We start from the raw sequence: 19,791 nt of genomic DNA on the forward strand, positions 1-19,791 counted from the left end.
GCTGACTGCAGCAACTTTTAATTGTTGGAGACAGAGAAGGAAGGAATATAATTATCAGTTTGATGAAAACTTTGCAAAGTTTCTTCTTGGGACTCGAAATCCATACTACTATTCTCTCCATTTTCCATTTTCTCCTCTCTCCAACTCACTACTATCGCTATTGACTGCGTAACATACACTAACATTCTTTCGCTATCATTGCTAACTTCATTTACTAGAACACTGGGCTCTTTGTAGCCGATTATGTAACCCATAGTGGAAACACCTGACAGCGCCGCCCGGCATGATCCACTTGCTACTGGCATATTTATAACTCGTAGTAAATAAGGTTGTAAAAATATGCAAATGAGATGCCGTATATGGAAACCATGACGTCACTAAGCAGTTCTTATTTCTGCTACGGGTGGCGCTGTTGCTTGCTTCTGGAGGCGCTATTCAACCTCTTTAACTTGGGAACGAGGTGATTCTGGTAAGATATCTGTTGAACTACTCAATTTGCGGGCAAATGTAAGACGGCTTTATTTTTCTTATTTTGCGTTCGAACGTATGATGAAAAGCATTCCAGAGGTGGAGGGGTACACAACGTCACTCAGACAAATTGAGGAAGAAAAAACCCTGAAAAAAAACCTCGGTAAAATCCGTTCATTTATCAACGGACGTATACATCTGTGATGGATCCTTCCGCTCTCGCCAAAGAACCGTGCCCCTCTCCCCCGTCCGAGGTAAGAGCCTTCGACCCTCAAATGTCTGCAACCCCCCCCCCCCTTCCAACTCCAGGACGTTCCTACGGGCCTACGTTATCGAGTCTAACATGTCTCAGGATTCGGTTACCGCGGTAGTAGGTCAGTTTGATGCGTCGGCGTCGGTTGTCCTAGATCTTAAAGGTGACAAGGGCAAATTTCAAAAGAGAAAAAAAGCTCAAACAAACGATTATTTGCTCTGGTGAAAATTTTGATGGCCAAAACGACAGGAAAACAATTTTCATTTACTTTAATTGCACTTTTCTACGCTAATGTGGTACGTTGCTTTTTGAACCTCTCTAATGTGTCTTCGTGGTAATTGGCCTGTACGAGACTACACAAACACAGACGGGATTGATAAGCTGGTGCCAAAACCGTGTTGTGATTGTTTGTTTATTTAATGGACACGAGTGAGATATGGTTAACACCTGTTTACCATTATTTGTTATGCATGATTAATGGTAGAATTTGATATAATAAGCTACAACATAGGTGTAGCCAGTAGTCGTGGTTGGGCACGGCCTACATTGGGGTAGAATATTAAAAAATGATCAAATATATGTAGCATGTAATATTTAGAAAATTGAGAGGGAAGTCTTATCAGTTTTGGAAAACGATCACCCGTCACCTCAAACATCAAATCAAATCAAAAATGGAAATCTTACTCTAAAAGGAACATTCATCGGGGGAGATGTCACATTCAGTGAAGCATCTAATCGCACACCGACCACGCCCGTTTACGGACCGCGCGATTTTTCTCCAAGGTTGCGCTACTGATCGCATTCCTGGCGCGTGGGCTGTGAAAATGAAAATCAATAGATTTCAAATGACATAAATAAACTCCATCATAACATAACAATATAGCACGGGGTAGTCTATTCTTTCGGTCTCATCTGACCCAGTTTAGTGGGAACTCAATATTGTACTGCTCTACAGAGTTGCGTTTCTCAGCGAACACAAAATATCGTATTTGCTCGAGCATGAAGTCGTTAAACTGCAGGGTTTATGTACGGAAATACATAGGATGTGCACTATCGAAGGCGTTTAAGTAGGTTACTACTATTATCCCCCCAAGTAAGTCATTTGACCATACATGCCATATGCGCCCTTAAAAAGGTTGTTGTGGGCCTTCTCTTGCGTGTCGGGTCAAGACCATCACTCCGGCCTTGTGCGACATACTTCATGCCAACTCCACGGATTATCAACCCGTTTTCATATGTGTGCCTTTAAAAGCTTTATTATCAGGAATAATAAATAATATCGCATATACAACGTTTTGTGGACCTATGTGACTAACTGGTCGATCCATGTATGTATTAGTGACATATATATGGACTTCCCACCGGCAACGCGGAACTACCTATATACACAGTGACATGGACCTGATGTAAATGACGAGCTATTATGAAACTGCTGTCTACAGTCGCACTGCTATAAGGATTGCGCCTATGGTTTTGTGCTTAGATGCCGTTGTGAGACTGGATATAAAATTATGAATATTTGGAGAGAGAGGAATCTATGATGTGCATACATAAGTGCGAATTATTGGATGTACCGTAAGATGTACCCTCGTTTGATGGCACTATTCGATGACGGAACTAAAATTAATGGATAAAAGCATATGTGTGTTTCTTAAGTCATATTAATGGATTATAATGGGAGAACAACGCAAGTTTAGGGCCTACACGAAAGCGCATACCTAGGTATGTATACACTGTAAGAGCAGTGTAAAAATGTTTTGATAATAAATGGGTTGCGAAATTCGCGCTGCCATTTCGAATTGCCAATTATTCATACAAATTCCACACGCAAAGGGAATTTCCATTGACATTATCAAGTATTGGCCTAACTACAGAATTCGGACAAGATATTGTTCGGAGGCCATGCAGAGCACAAGTGGCAACGTCCTCCAGGGAATACTTTTACCTTTTTGAGGATTTTGGATTCTTAGATTGGCAAAATGGAGTCACTACAGTTCAGTTTCACCTCAACCAGCTGTATGTAGAGTGTCTTCATGGTCAGCCATGTTGGAGGGCAGAACAATGATTTGTCTTGCCTGACTTAACTGAATCAAATGCTGTTATGGTCATAAGGGCTTGCTTTCTTTTGACAGCATGGCAGGTGATGACGTCACGTGAAACCACTCTGAAACAAATGCTCAACACAATGTTCGGGTTGTGTACATTTGCCTGTGTATTGAGCATTTTGTTGTTGTTACTCTCCAGCCCACTTTTTAATGTGGTTAGCTATCAAAATCATTGATGTCATGAACATTGAAAGATATGAACAACTTGTTGAACATGTTCAAGTAGATTTTTTTTAAAGTTTGTCTATCAAAAATATTTAAGTACTTTTGGTTCTCTGTAAACTCCACTTGTGAGAGCATGTGGGCATGCGGGTAAGTTAAGGGTGATAACCTGATAACAAATAAAAAGGTTGCAGGTATTTTTGCACACCATGTATTGTTTGTGTTTGTGCATGTTTGAGAGGGCTTGTCTAAAACGAACATTTACTGGATTAAAGAAGTAGGCCTATGTGTCCTGAACAAAAGCATTATGCTGTCTTGACCATTTGGGCTTGCTTTCTTTTATTTTGTCTGTCCCTCCACATTGGGAGGTGATGACATCATGTGAAACCACTCTCATTGTGAGTCAACTTGGAAAAGATCTGAAAAGCCCGAGATAGGCTTATTGAGAAGTAAATGTCGCTGTCCTTTTTGGCCACTCCTCAGAAGCAATTTGGCCGATTTATTCAAACCTTGTTTTATGGGACCCAACACAATTTCCACGTCAAAAGGCGTCAAAAACCACAATATTTGTTATCTAATTTGAGAAGTTTTAGAATAGAAATAGATACCTCACTGTCGGTTTTGTTTGTCTCACCAAAACCGCTTCAAATGTACTTCTTCCTCTCAGACTGTAAAACCAAGCTGGGGTTAAAACTACACTCCTGGGTGTTCACTAAGATTTATTTCAAAGCGAAATGATACGGCACCAGGCCCTCACTATGAATCATTTCAACACCAGCGACTTTCTGGATCATACCAGGGTTCCAAGAAACATTCATCGCCCCGTACCCTAATGTCTTCCATCACGACAACAGTGCACGTACGCCTCTTCCTTGATGTACATTCACCGTTATCATTCAGAGTGCATGATACATATATCGATTTTTTTTTTCATTCCGTCAACCCAATATTTTGCTTGGTTACCATATTGGTTTAAAATACATGGCACGTTCTTTAACAGGCCGATGCTGATGACCCGTGATACCAAGCAATGGGGCATGCGATTTTCCGCGTATGAGCATGAACGCGCGTACAAGTTTATATATCCCATGACTGAGGTTTGCGGTATTCCCCTGGTTCAATGTTCTCCCGGTTGTATAATTATGTTCCCCGCGTTCTATGTTCCCCTACGATAAAATACCACGGTCGGTACAGGGGTGTCTGGTATGGAATATATCAGGGCCGATGATGGGCCTTGGTTGCATGTAGATGCTCATCTATATCAAGTTACAATGTAGGGTGAGATCAGGGCCGTTCAGGGTTAATAGGAGTAGGTATATTTTCCGACTATCTGGGTGGATCGATTTTACGACAGGTCTGGTGGAGTGAGACATGTGTGCAAGTGCTGAGCAACACGGACGTATAGTGGACTAAAAGCGTGTTTCAACGCGGGAACTCTGTTAACCCGTATTTCTGTTAACCCGTATTTCTGCTGTTGTGGGGTAAAAACTAGATCTAAAAACAGTAATCAATATCTGTTTAAGAAACATCGTTCGCAAACTGAACACCAGTCAAAACGAATGTTAAAATCAGTTAGCGTGGCCATCCTTTAAACTGAACAATACCTGTATTGCTAATTTTCCTTTTTCAGACTGACAACATGTTGATTAATCAAATGAAGAGTCGGTGGTTTTTTGCTGCAGTGGTGTTCCTTTTTCTTGCTGAAGGTACGATATTCTATCTCGTATATATAATGTACGTGTATTGCGGTGGTACTGCAATACGTAACATGCTAAAGTCAGTCGTTCTAAATAACCGAATACGCCCAGTCTCGTTTTACACGTAAGCCAAGGCAAAGCACCTTGAGAACACAAACTACTGAGTCAATGTAATGTCAGACTCTAAACTTTCTGATGCACAATTTTTCAAGCTTACCAAAACTTCACCGACATCCGGTGGGCTCCAACAATGGCATCTGTGGTCACACAAAACGCGATGTGCGACCAAGAACAATTGTCCGATATCTTGGAGAGCTGGTCTCACCCCTGCCCCTGGTGAGCGACGGCCTCGAATCGAACATACTCACTGTGCTTTTGCCTAAAACATATCAAGTTTGAGGTGTTTCTGAATAGAAATTGATACAACCTTGTCAATTTTTGTTGGGATGATCAGCTGAAAATTAAATATGTCATAATACATTGTATTTGTCATTTCAGTGTACGTTCTTGGCGCCGTGACCTTCTTGTCAACCCCTTCAGGGAAAGCCATTTATGGGCAAAATATAGCTTTCAAGTGTAACGGTAAGTAAATACAGGGTGTTCAATAAAAATCAACAGATGGATTAAATAAATGCCAGCAGAGAAAACAGAAGCTTGTCGAGTGTCTTCACGGTCAGCCACGTTGGAGGGCAGAACAATGATTTGTCGTGCCTGACTTAACTGAATCAAATACACCGTCATGGTCATTTGGACTTGCTTTCTTTAGTCTGCACCTCCAACATGACGGGTGATGTCGTCACGTGAAACCACTCCATACCAATTATGCATGTTATTATCGTTAAATCCATTACGCAGTACGGCTCTGCCCGAGAAGCAAAGTTTTTGTCTCAGATAGTCTTGGAAAAAAATAATTTTGGAACGTTATTTATGAAGGAAGGCCCAACAAATTTATCAGTCCAGCTGCTCAGCGGGTCAAAACAGATTGTCCAATGTCGTCATTTCTAATACTCGTTGTAACAATTTGTGGCTCAAAATGTTGTTCAGAAATGACCCCTCATTTTTATTTCTCAGGAATTTTGTCATCAGCCCTATCGATTCACACTATTGACTATGAATATAAAATTTGTTAATCAATATAATTAACTAGCTTAGAAATCACATCTCGATCAGTGAGTTTTTCGAGTGGTGATTATTGTGAGAGGTGTGGTTGGTGAAGTGCGATGCGTTTTTTATGGCCACTCGATATTATCATTGGTATCATTATTATTAAAACATATTATATATGGTGCGTTTATCAAATGCCATGCTCAAATGCACCTTACAGATACTAACAGAAACTGAAACTCCTACATGTACATATAGTGGTAAAACACGGCTATGATAAGAATTTAACAGTTTAAGATATACGTTTTGTATATACAAGTAATAAAATAAATAAGTAATGAGAAAATTGCTAAAATATTTTAAGAAATAAAAGTATACTGTTCTAAGAAGATGGGTCTTTAGTTCCCAACTCAAAGTATTGAGGTTTTGAATGACTCTTATGTTGACAGGTAGGGCATTCCAGAGTTTAGGGGCACACACACAGAATGATCTCCCTTCAAACACCATCTTTTTGCGAGGTATTGTCAGTATAATACTGGTGGACACTTGTGCTTTTCAAAGCACTCATTTCACCTACAACAGTGAATAATCCGGCTAAACATCATCTGTTTCTCTTCAGATTCGGGTGCCTCTGCACCTTGTACCAACAACCCCAGTCTCCCTGAATGCACTTCTACTGGTAAGTGCCTTCTCTTCGGCAGAGGTTTCTAGCAATATTCTGGCCCGATATATGTGTCCCAATAATGTGTGACTGCTGCCACAGATTCGTGAAAACACACCAAAGGATTCAAACATTTTACTGAAATTACATGAGAGGTTGATAATGGCGTTTTAAAGTCCATTTTTAAGTGAATGAGATAGCCCCATCCTCTGCGCAAGATCGGAACTCTATTTATTGATGGCGTCGTTTCGACCTTGTCTAAATTGGCCGCCATTGCCTCCGAATATGGCCTCGGCTCGGCCTCGACTTTTCGGGCCTCTAAACACGCGAAAGTTTGCGGCACGGTTGAATAATACATTAAAACATTCTGGTTGAAACTGTCGGTTTTTTACCCGTAACGTATTTGGTTTGTGTAGTCTCATCCCTAAACTGAGTACGAATCTGTGGCCGCGGCCATTTTAGTCCCAATACGCTGGAAGCTAGTACTGCCGGAGAGAATATGCTTGAATATTATGTCTGCTTTGGAGATTGTTGTGGTCCATGCAGTGTAGAAAACAGCGCATATACAGCGTGGTCCAGATAAAAGACAACTGGATACTTCCACTACCAGAGGGTTAAAACCATATATTGACAACAATGGATGTGGATGGGGAATCTTTCTAGAAGAAGAATGATACCAAGTTCGACCGATTCTGTTGAGTAGTTTCTGTTGTAGAGACATTTTTGTGAAGCAAGGTTGGAGTCCCTTGGCTAGGTTCAATGCAGAAAAATAGAACGCTTCTGTTGTAGGTTGCGAAAATCTTGGTGGTGTGCTGAGGCCTGGCCATGCTAACACGACCTTTACTCAGTTGCAAATGGTCATTAGCAACCTTGTCGACATTATCTCATTCAGTATTATTACCTGACATTTAATCCGCCTACTTACTAATAAGTTCAATTTATCGGCACAGTTCGGTTTTTCCTATGGGCGAATGAAGCCTGTCTGTGCTTCACAAAATGGGCTCTAAAAACAAAAACTACTGAGCCAAATCGAGTGATCTTGGTATCAATTCTCACCTAGAAAGATTCCCCATCAACTGATATCAATGGTTTTAACCCCCTGGTTGTGGGTTGTGGAAGTATCTTGTTGCGTTTTTTTCTGGACCATCCCGTATAACACACAGTGTGATGCACACAGATCTTCATATTGTTTCTTCAGACAAAAAGTACAACCAAATTAGCTATACCCATACCTTGGCAAATGGTACAGTGTTGGAATTCGGAACATGCAGCAACCACCTACCCGTTTCGGACTGGAACGTCACGTGGTCATTGTGTGACAAAGTGTCGAGCTCCCTGACCATCATTAATGTGAGTCTGGACGATGCGGGAAAGTGGAAATGTATCAGTGGAGGTGTCACAGAGATTCTCAGCATCGACGTGCAGTGTAAGTAAACATACTCTGGGTATGCATTCTTACGGATTGAGAAACGCCAACGTGAATGCCTATTTCATTGTTTGACCTCCAGATAACGAAGGCGAACAATGGGATAGGCGTTCTCGTGGACGTTTAGGAGATTTGCGAAAATTCCCTAATGTACAATTTTATGCAATCTATGAACATTAACATGCAACCCATTCTGCATCAGTGATTGTAAACCACTAATTTAGTGTAGTTTTAGTGTCGAGTTCTGTGTGAGCAGTATTTTCTGCCCGACGACTTAAAAACAAGAAATTTGTGTCCAATACCTGTCGACTTCTTCTTCATATTTAACGGAATGTTGCTCACTCATCAGTGACAAATTCATGGAACTTGTGGTAAGCCTCTGGCGATTCCATTTCAAGTCCTTGGTGTCAGTCACCAATGATTCTCTTACTTCAGATCCACCTATGCTGAACTATGAGAATTCTTTCAACTCCCCACCGCCACCCACCCTAGATATCAACCTGGGCTCAAACTTCGCCTTCAACATTATGGTAAAGGCTAACCCAGGCGTCACCAACTACACTGCAACCTGTCTACGCGCCAACGTGGCATCGCGGCTCAAACTTCGGGAGACGACCACCGGCAAGGAATACCTGCTTTCCTTGCAAGCGATGGAATACACCGACTTCGGTAACCACACCTGTCAGATCAAGAACAGCATTGGTACACTTTTGCTCCAGTATTTATTGATACCAAGAGGTAAGTATAGAGTGATAAAAAAACAAGTTACCGAATTCAGTTGGAGCTTTAAAGTACGTCCAATCAAATATCAGATAATGGCTTGACAAATACATGTAATGTGAAACGCCACTCCACCTGTGGTGGCTGTACAATATTCTGATCCCTCTGTCTCTGTTTCTCAAGTAAAAATTACTGTTATACTGACTAACAAACTACTCGCCTTGCGGGCAGATTGAGATGGGCTACACCAAGCACGAATTACATGGGCTAGATAGATTAAAGTGCATTGCTTTCGGTTCTATTTCCAATATAGATTTGTATAATGGTGCTCCAAGTATTAAAGCAACTGTCTGTGTTCCCTTCAGCATTTCGGTCACCGTGCAGTCCACAAGTTTTTAATAACCACTTACTCCTTTTAAAATGGAACATGTTTGAAAATATTCTACTAGCTAATTTTAATAGGTACATGTACAGTACATCATATACTAGTATTTCACGTCATTCTATTCCTCTAATATAGGAGTTTTGTCATTACCAAAATGCTGAACCCGTCGTCTACTTCTAATTTTGCCAATTTTCATTTCAGGGCCAACTTTCACGCTTTCCAAAGGTCGGGTCACCGCCGTCTCTGCAACATTAGAATGGCTTCCACAAAATGGCGGACCTTACACTCCAAGCTACATCATCTACTACAAGCAGAGTAATCAAACAACATGGATACCTAGCAACGAAAATAAACCCCTGGCACAACCTACTGTTTTAAAAGCAGAATATAAGCAGGGGAATTTAATGCCAGACTCGTTATATGATTTCAAAGTGACATTAGCAATTGAAGCCATACACCAAATGGATGCCGCGATTTCGAATATCTTACGGCGGGTACAGACGTACAGTAAGTTTTCAAATGTAGCGATGATCTCTAAACAGTCCTGATGTTTCTCGTTCTTGAATAAAAATCTAAACCTCTCTATTATGCAATGTACTCTCTGTACAATTATTTGATTCATCAAAGAATCCCATTTTCTATTCCAGGTCGACCAAATATCACATCGGGCAACATCCGGGTAACTACCAACACAGAAAGTGGCGTGACGTACATGGCTTGGGATAAATTCACAGGACATTACACTCACATGAAAGTGAAGTACTGTTTGTTAGACGCCTCGGGGAATGTGGGCACATGTGATATGCAGACTGTTGGCGACCGCAGACAGTTAAAAATTAAACTCGACTTAACGTATGGAAGGAGCTATTCATTTTATTTCTATGTTATGGATGGCGACGATGTTGTATTCGAGTCTGCAGCTCTTGTGGCGAAGAGTACAATAGGTAAGACCATAAAGGAATAAACATAAATGTCTGCAAATAGCAAAATTTTTGTGCTGAAAGAAAAAAAATCATCACAAATCTTTAATTGGCGGATGGCAAATTTCTCTTGGTAATTTTGACCGCCGAAAATCTCTTTTGTGCTCATTATTTTGGCGAATCGAGGCTATTGGCAAAATCCACGAAGATAAAACTTTTCGGCGATTTGCAGTCGATAAACCTATGTTCTAAATGTTGTATAGCAATTGAACTATGCTTTGGAGAGTATCTTCAGAAAAAAATGTCGAGCGGTCATCAGTCCCAAAGTCTGCGCTTTTGGGCGGGGTGGGGGGGGGGGGGATACAGCATATATATTTCTATTAAACAGCTCTAAATTTTTTCTTCAGATATCAATGGAGGCGTGAAACTCTCTGGTGCTGAGATAGGAGGGATCGTGGTCGGGATAATAGCGGCTTGTTTGGTGCTAACCGCCGTCATCATCGTAGTGGTCCGCGTGATGAGGAAGAAAAGAGAAGAGAGGTGAGGCGAAATACTAGCTTTCTTCCTGGTTTCCTTGAATGCAGCATTTCGAATTTTCATTCCCCTTTTTCATGTTCGGATTGGAATCATCAAAGCTATTACAATTTGAACGCTGCTGTTTAAATGTAATCGTTTGATTTTCAGATTAAAAATGCAGACGCACCACAGTGAGAGTACACGAGTTAGAGGGGGTCGTCAAGGAGTGAGGTTCAATGACACGGGTCATGACAACGCTACCATGATCCCAGATCCGTATTACCAAGTGCCGGTCAACAGGAGGGCGGCTAAAGACAACACGCCGAGTTCAACATTAGAGTGTGAAGGAAGTGGGGGTAAGTCCGCCTTGAGCTTTAGCTATACCGTGAGCTGGGATGGAAAAGTTAAAGTTACGAACTGGCTGTCCATATACAGTAATGAAGTCTCTAGAATATACATGAAAAATGTGTAATTCCTACGGAGAACGAACTACGAAAGTCTCTTTTGTCATCCAATCCTGTGCTAATTCATTATAAAGCGACACTTCTATATTTAGTTGTACGAGGAATGTAGCTCTTCGAAGGGCCTGCGAAACCTGCCTTTATAACAAGGTAATTGCTTTTTATTTCAGTATATGAGACAGTTGAAGATGATGGGTCTAGATTTTATGAAGCGTGAGTGCCGAATTTTGCCAGTTTTCTATTTCCCAGCTGGCATGCGGCTAACTGGTTTAAACATACATATAGTGGCATAGAGTTAGTCTCAAGTCAAGATGGTGAGATCTTTACGATTGTACTGATTGCGAGGCTCTTTTTAGCCGTTTACAAGTTGCGCGTTCGAATATGGAAATCTAGAGGGCGCCACTGTTTTACCATTTGGCATGCCAATCTATTGATGCGACTACCACCAAAAAAGCAACTCGGCCCTCAAAAGATTCGAAGTGCCATTTAATGATCCCATGAACTTTTGTCTGCAAGGAAACATTAGGAGTCCGCAAACGGTTCTTTTTTTGTCGGTGAAATTCCGGTTGGTTTGAAATCGTCTGAATGTTTGGAGTGAGGATCTTCAAAATAGTAAACTTTACCAATGAACGCACATTTTGGATGTTTTTCTTGTGAGGCAGCCATTCTGCCATGCCTCAACGCACATCGATAAGTTGGAAGGCCTGATAAGATGCTCGGCAATCTGGAGAATTCATTCTCCAGAGTGCATATGCCATCGACATTTACATACGCACTTTTTCAAGCTAAATAACCATGACGTTACTTTATGCTCTTTCTGTCTGTATAGCTTGGTATGCGTGTGACTCGCTTATCAATCGGTGTTTAATGAGCTTCTGATCGCGTTAACTGAACAATGTTCCATGGCGCAAAGTTGTTTATTCGGTTTATTTTGGTGCTTTCAGCCCTCTTCCAAGTCCGCCGACCAAACCGTATGACTCCAACATATACACTTCCTTGAAAGCAGATAGGATATATCTAAATGTTCCACCACCAAGTGAGTAAACTAAAATCATGTGAAATCGATAGGGACTCTCATCACAAAATACGGCAATTTGGAATGTGGAGATTTGCTTGGCAAACTGCCTTGGTTTCATTTGAAGCAGTGTTTTTTTAAGAATGCCACAAAAGACGCCGCTTTTAGGAAAACAATGGAGTCCATATGACTGTATTAATATTAGAGGAAACCTGTAGCGAACGTCTATAAAAATGGGAAGTTTTAAACGGTCCGGTTAAAACTTAAGGCGGGAATAAGCTTCCATTGATAGATATTAGCAGTTTCGAGTTCCCCTTGGGTAGTTGATTGTGTGAGCTGGGCATCTGGACGCAAGGGCCCAACGCGCCGCGTAGCGGCAAAAAAGCGAAGCTGGCGAAACATTTATCACGGGTCACCGTCACTTATTATTGGACTTATAGCGCATTTACGGGGTTGCAACTATTTTGCTTTATAGTGTCACCAGGAAAGAAAAGCATGCGACCTAACGCCGATCTATTTGTATAAAGTGATAATTGGAAGGTATATAGTAGGAAATATCAATAAAATAATCATTCCATGTCGTCTTTTGAGGGCATTTTTGATTGTAAAAAATATATGTGTACGTCACCGTAGTCTCTGCAATGATAATTTTATCAGAGCAGTCTCGCGCAAGTAGAAGTTCTTTACCTACTAGTTCTTCACTTATTAGTCTCAACGTCTGGCGCAAAGCCAGACGTTTTCCACTACGATTTTACTACGATGTTTGACAATAAGGAGCAGTGCGCGAGATATGCTAATGAGCAGACTTCCCTCGCTTGAGTTTCTGAAGAATGTTCCATATCGCGCTCAGCTCATCACTGCTGATTATGACAGGCGTGCAGCGGTAGGTATCTGCTCCCCAACTTCCACCCTAATACGGTACAATAAGTTACCATTTGATGAGAATGGGACAATGCCCTCACTGTGTATGGAGTCATAGGGATAAGAAGACATTATTCATTAGTGTTGGTACAAGTGATTTTGCCCAAAAAGCATGCGCATTCAAAAAACAAAATATGCAAGGTATCACGTACATGACCATGACGACCATGCAGAAAGTGCACTGGCCAGTGCATACCCTATGGCTATGTATAGTAAACATGGTAAACATGAACAACATCATTATTCATCGGCAGTTCATTTTACTCCGAGCTTTTCCTGAAACATATTGCCATGATGATTAGGCCTACCATGTACCATGACCAATAACGGCACTAGATCATGTAGATGTCAACAAGTTCACATGAACCGTATAATCCCGCATAATCCCGCATGGCGCATGTGGGGCATGCGTCTAAACCAAAGCCCCAAAATCACTTGTTTTGGTCTATTTCACTTGTGTTTCCCCCGTCATTTACAGTTATACATTTACAGTTTACAATCCCCGATCATGGCCCAACAAAAGGTCATCGGTTGACTAAAGCCAAGGAACACAACTGTTCAATGGATTTATAGTTGAATGCGATCAAACTACGTCTTTTCAATCGTGGATTGTAAATTTAACCCCATGGGCCTAGGGAAGGCCCTATAACAATACTTTCGACACAGTTATTATCTCTGCTGCCTCCACCATGTTACACACAGTGCTCACTGCTGATTCTAAAATGCGCCACCTGGTCAATTGCACTATCGTCATCACCTCATCATACTTCATTGACATTACAGGCACACATTGACATAGACCACTGTTGCAATCAACGACACAGTCGCTATCCAAGTAGCATTATAGAGGTAATTATCATTATCATACCTCATTAGCATGTGAACCAATCGCGTCGCGTCCTTTGCGATCACGGCAAAGCCTCATGGAATAATGTCTTTCAACGTTGAATAATTTTTCATATTCCATGCCTACAACTTCAATTTCTTCATAATCCATGGCTAGAAGTTCAATACTAATATAATATCCAAGATAAAGTTACAAGAAGTAGTCAATAGGGGTCTCTCACCTCTCACTATATGTCCACACTATTCACGCTTGTACGAGGAATACATTCAATGCTGAATCTAACAACACCCAGTGCCCTTACTCTTTATATTAGTCACTGGAAGATGGCCCATTTCACTCCTTGCTTCTACTTCACCTATAGTCTCATTGCAAACGCCTCAGTTCTATGATATCACATTCACTTTCAGCTGTCATGCAACGCAACAACTGTGCTATCTGCCATCGCACATCAACGAAGAAGTGCAGCCGCCCACATTCCACCTCACGTCTGTCCGACCAGCTGCAATCCTCGAGGACGCCCCACTGTACCACGATTTCACTACGATGTTTGACAAGAAGGAGCAGTGCGCGAGATAGGCTAATGAGCAGACTTCACTCGCTTGAGTTTCGGAAGAATGTTCCATATCGCGCTAAGCTGACCACTGCTGACCATGACAGGCGTGCATTGGACTGGTACAGGTTGGAACTGAACATTGAATATGCTGGTGGTGACGCTTTCTGATGAGAAGTTGGTCGTGACTGATGCAGTATCCTTGGACTTGTCCACAGCATCGTTCAATCATTGCTCTCTGAGCTGCCTTGATTCTGCCTTGAATCTGTACCCAAATACTAAGACCAAATGCCTGTTGACTGTGCTTTAAGAGAGACTGGCGCCATGCCTAGAGATATGACTGACCCCCTATTGGCAAATTTGTATGACTTTATCTTGCCTACCTAGCTGCTGCCTATAGTCTCCCTTTAACTGCGGAACACTTCAAAGTCGATAAAATGCCATGTTCCACCTTTTAATGTGTTCAGACTGCCATTTTCAAAATAATCAAGTCAGGACACTGCCTTCTAGTCTCATAATAAATTTTGCTTTCCTCAATATATAATAACATTTCTTCTTCTTCAATGCTTTCATCATTCCAAACTTCTCCTCCTCTGACTTTTACAGGGGTACAGTCCTGGCAATCAAAACCCAAATACTGAGACCAAATGCCTGTTGACTGTGCTTTAAGAGAGACTGGCGCCATGCCTAGTCTCTCTTAAAGCACAGTCAACAGACACCAACCCCCTCAGACTCAGAAACCACAAACGCCCAACCCTTCCTGCTACCCTAATACTTCTGGGTAACATTGCATAATGTTTCCATAATATTACTGACTCCAGTCAAGAGGTTATCACCAATTTAGTTATTTTTACTACGTTTAATTCAGCTAGTCAAAATAAAGGCTTGTGTCACGACTGGATCTCTTTAGTAAAGATTAGCGTCGTGGTTAAGATTAATATTTGAAATCTCATCAGCTACCTGTCACCTCTGCATACGATCATCACGGTGGTTATAGGTTTTCCCTTGTTACACATAAAAAGCCCTGCTATATGTATTACAGTCTTTGAGGGATATAATGGATAAAGAAAAGGTTTACATGGTACCATGCATCGAATAAAACAAAAAAATGTCTGGTCATACGCCCCCATGTTATGAACTCGTTTTTTATATGCTTCTCTTGTGTCTTCTTTTCCTCTCCGCCGAAGTAAGAACGTTTTTAAGGCAAGCCGATATCTTTACCCACCGTGGCCGTAGTAACCTGTTGTACCATTGACACAGAGAACTCGGGACGCATCCTCCGGGCATCACAGAACAGGAGACGGACATAACAATTATTTTGAATGTTATTACTTTTAGAAAGCGGTCTCGCATCCGTAGGACAAGCATCACCAAAACTTGATAAGCAACCGCGAATATATGAAAACCTTCCACCACCCAATGATAACAAAAAGGCGCGTCCACCCGACGTGAGCACTATCAACCATATCTACGTCAACACGGGCTTCAGCGCTGGCAGTGGTCATGTACAAGATGATGGCAGATCAGATGGTAAGTACGGCTTCTATACTTATACACTATTGGTGGATGCCATCAAATTGTGTTTTTTATGTACATGTATTATACCAACTAATATATACTTATATGAAAAACATTTACCGTTCGTTACATGATTGTACCAGTGGTGAATAAACAGCAATAGCAATTAACATAAGGACTAATCATCCCAACAAAAATTTATTGGTACATTCTTGTCATCTATCATTATGTTTGCATTTCCAAAGAAACTTACTAAGTTCCTTTGCGACTTTAGTGCCTTAGGTGGCACATGGGGCTTCCATCAGGGTCCCGCTCCACTCAAGTCGGGAAGCAGCGTCCTTCCGCCCGTGTGAGGCCCTTCTCTCGGAGTTCCTTCTTATTTGATCGTATCCAGGTTTACTTCGGTATTGCCCCCTTTCGCCTACCATGCAGAGTCCACGTCAATACTGTTCTAGGCAAGGAGTCGGCCGTTATGCGTATTACGTGAAGAAAGGTGCTCATTCAAAAAAAACAATTGTTACGCAACACGACTGCAGAAGAATTAACCGCAAAATAGACGGGTCGAGTCATAGTCATGGCATGTGACCGCCGAATTTAGGCGATGACGTATGTGTGATTCCAGGGGCAACGACGTGCCCATTTTGAAGGTGGAATGAGTAGCTCCCACATCGAGTATATGTCGCTAAACTGCAGTTGACCGGGGGTTAAAACAAGTCAGCCTGTGGTTCACAAAGTGCCTCCAAATTGTTTTCTTCGTCGATTTTCTCCTTGAAATCTATCACTTCAGGTCTCATTATTTTTCAAAGCCTAGCTAAATTTGTATGCAGTTTTGTTTCTTGTCAGATTCATTTTGGTAAAAATCGCTAGTTTTTTGAGAAAAGGTGTTTTTGTGGTCATTTGTCCGTTTATTTCGTGGATATTTTGGGTGATGTCCGTTTACTCGATAACTGCTTTAAAAATCAAATCAAAGGTTTTTAAGGTATTTGATATGAATTTGAACTACTATTTGTCGAGTGGGATTGTCTTTGGACGTTGACTGTTGAACAGTTATTGTTGAGAGTACATTCACTTCATGAATTAGAACCTTCCCCTTTGAGAATGCCGCATTGTAAAATAGAACGTGATTGACAAACCTGGTGTTTTTCGCCAAAATTCATGTGTGCGCGTTTTATATGTCTACTGCAATTTATTTCTCGTTTTTGTGGATAATTTCGACGCGTTCTCATAGAGTATTGCGTCATAGTTTATCGTAAGTGCGGACCGCCTTCTAAGTTTTCAAGGCGGTAAAATTTGAATCTAAGGGCTGAAAGCTGAATATTGAAACGACTACGGTAGCGTTTTGGTCCGTAAGATTGCTTTTATTTTTAATGACAACTATACCTTCGTTGTCCCCATGTTTTAAATTATGTATCCAATCTTTTGCAAGAGAAGATCAAGTCCGTAAAGGTGTGTTTTTTCATGGGTTAGTTCAATACCTGGCAAATGGCAATTGGCAATGGCAATGTGGCATAAGCATATATCAAGCTATAAAACACTACTTAAAGTCTCAACAATCCAATTGTGAACCTGAGGCCGATAGGCTTGTAGTAAATTATATGTGAGTATGATTTAATTACCAATAGATCTTTATCAGAAGATCTTCATTATTTTATTTGAATTTTTCAGAAAACATTGATGAGCGGTTTTGACACGCGTGATTTCAAACTTCAAAAAGTTTCCGTCCACATGTATAGATGTGAAGGTCAGCAATGAAGTAGAATATGAGGCTGGTTCTCGCGAGAAGTGAACGCAATTGGACGCTACAGTGTCTTCCAGGGAAGGAAGGATGTTCCAACGGGAGTGACTTTACTACTGCCTGTCAAATTTTGTTTTGATTGTTTTTAAATGCAAAGGTAGACTTTGATTACTTTCCATGTCTTTTTTTAGACCTACTTTTACTTATTTTGATAATATGAACAGTACTATGAACAGTACAGAAGATACAATCATATGTTCTCAGGACCTGTGTTATCGAGATATGTTTATAGGAACACATGTTTTAAACAGTCTGTATGGTTTTAGGCCACTTATGCTCTCAGGACCTTGAAAATTATGTTAACAAAATGTATAAGGAAAAGACACTTTAACGTTTGACCACTGGTTATTGCATTTGAAATTCTATGCCGATAGACTTCTTAGAAATGATATGCCCATTTCCTTTGTTGCCGCTTTGTTCGAAAAAACCTATCAGCTGGTTTCTTGTAAGTTTGTTTTTCTAATTTTGGAACCCAAGATAATGCTTCGGTTAGAGATTTGCAAATCAAGCGAAGAATGGTTTTCTTCTTTGGATCCCTTTGACAATATTGGGAGGTCTGGAAAGGGGTAGATTTTCTTCTGATAGCTATCTTCTAGTGACACGTGCATTTGGCACATTTGAAGAGATAATTAAAAAAGCACTGAAGATTCCATCAACATTTACTTAGAAAAAAGCCTTTGAAACAGGAAAATGTCAGAACCAATGCCTTGACGTCAATGAAAACGAATACACATACAAAGACAATTATTCCCTTAACGTTGTCACCAAAATATGAATATCCGTTGAGTCCAATACTTACTATCATATTAAGAAAAAATTGAATTTGAAAAAATCGGTCCGGTAGTTTTCGCACAGCAGTATTTCTGAAAAAGCCCATATTGATTATAGAAGAATGTTTAATTAGCTATGGTTAGAAAGACTAGCACTTAGTTCCAATTTCGAATACAGGGGGCTCTTTGTAATTAAATTTCTAATAGCTCTAACTCATTAGCCGTTGAGCTTATCGGATTGCTTCTACCTGAATTATTTCAATTACAATCCCGTACTATTAAAATGTACTTATCGGGTGGATTAAATTCTTTGAAAAATCAAAAAAAGTCCAAGTGCCTATCTGCGAGATCAATTAAGAAAATAGAGAATATATATATCTACTTAGTTTTGCCTGTTTACAAAAATCGAAGAAGCTCAGTTTATAGTATAGCAAGTGTGAAGATGAGAGAAGTGTCATTTTTTGTGTTGGTCTTACCTTTAAAGGACCATTGGTATTATTAAGGGCAACATTACCAAGCTGGAAGCTGCCCAGTCACCTCCTATTTTCGATTTACGTAAGTAGTTTCCATAAAAAAATTGCACACACAAAAGGACAAATTCAAAACCTGACTGAATTATCACGCTTTTCTGATGTTAACTCCGATTTGACCCGAGTTATCTCCATGCGTCGATCCTTTCCATGTGGAACGATACACTAGTAAGGCACTTCCTGGAGCCTTGGATCTACCCTGTCACGACTTGGTGTAGATATCGATTATTTCGATGTCACGCTGATGGCGTTTGATTACCCCGCTACTGCGACGATAATTTTATTGGAAATGACTTTGCGTCGTAATAGCGGGGCGACGTGAACTCGGATCTCCGCGTGCACTCACTCGGCAGGAAAGGTCTTTTGCGCCAGGACTTGTGCGTATTAAAAAGAACGAATAATCCGTTTTTCCTCAAACGCGTTCAGAAAAATAGTTTACTTATGAACCAGAAAAAGGAAAAGAACATACTGCTCCTACTAGTAGTCCATTCTTCCCTATTCTATACCTACCTACATGCATATAGTGACAAATATCCTAACAATTACCTTTGAATACTTAGTGACTCGGAACACTGCATCGGTGAGGTAATAATTGTGGTGGTAAAAATTGCTGACGCCCTGATATTTGTAAATTTTGTACATTCAGTATTATGTATATATACATGTAATATTTTTATATCACCTTCAGAGCAAGGTGTAATATTATTAAAACTCGATCTGAGAGGTAGTGAGTTTTAGAGAATTTGTATTGAAATTGTTCATTTTATCATTCCTATTTCGTGTACATTCCACTCGATACCATTCCATTATTTTATTGTGACGTTCCTTTTATTAAAGCAGTTCACTGCAAATGTAATCAATCCTTTCAATAATGATGATGATTTTTACAATCTTAAATGCATATCAGTACAATTTTTATTACGATACCTCAGATCGATCAGTCAAGTAAAAAAACCACGCGCTTCCC

At 40.6% G+C, this 19,791-nt stretch overlaps 1 protein-coding gene across 1 annotated transcript; it reads left to right on the plus strand.

Annotated features, from left to right (window-relative positions):
* The first annotated feature begins 1,683 nt into the window (after positions 1–1,683).
* On the plus strand, positions 1,684–17,973 carry LOC135502285 (uncharacterized). Its single transcript, XM_064794990.1, has 14 exons — positions 1,684–2,443; positions 4,619–4,694; positions 5,184–5,267; positions 6,409–6,468; positions 7,649–7,876; positions 8,312–8,614; positions 9,183–9,488; positions 9,629–9,925; positions 10,309–10,441; positions 10,586–10,773; positions 11,049–11,091; positions 11,823–11,914; positions 15,550–15,741; positions 17,395–17,973. The coding sequence occupies exons 2-14, from the start codon at positions 4,628–4,630 to the stop codon at positions 17,415–17,417; spliced, it is 2,016 nt and encodes a 671-aa protein (XP_064651060.1). The 5' UTR covers positions 1,684–2,443; positions 4,619–4,627; the 3' UTR covers positions 17,418–17,973.
* Positions 17,974–19,791: the final 1,818 nt, after the last annotated feature.

Source organism: Lineus longissimus, chromosome 18, assembly GCF_910592395.1.
Source record: "Lineus longissimus chromosome 18, tnLinLong1.2, whole genome shotgun sequence".
Classification (NCBI taxonomy): domain Eukaryota; kingdom Metazoa; phylum Nemertea; class Pilidiophora; order Heteronemertea; family Lineidae; genus Lineus; species Lineus longissimus.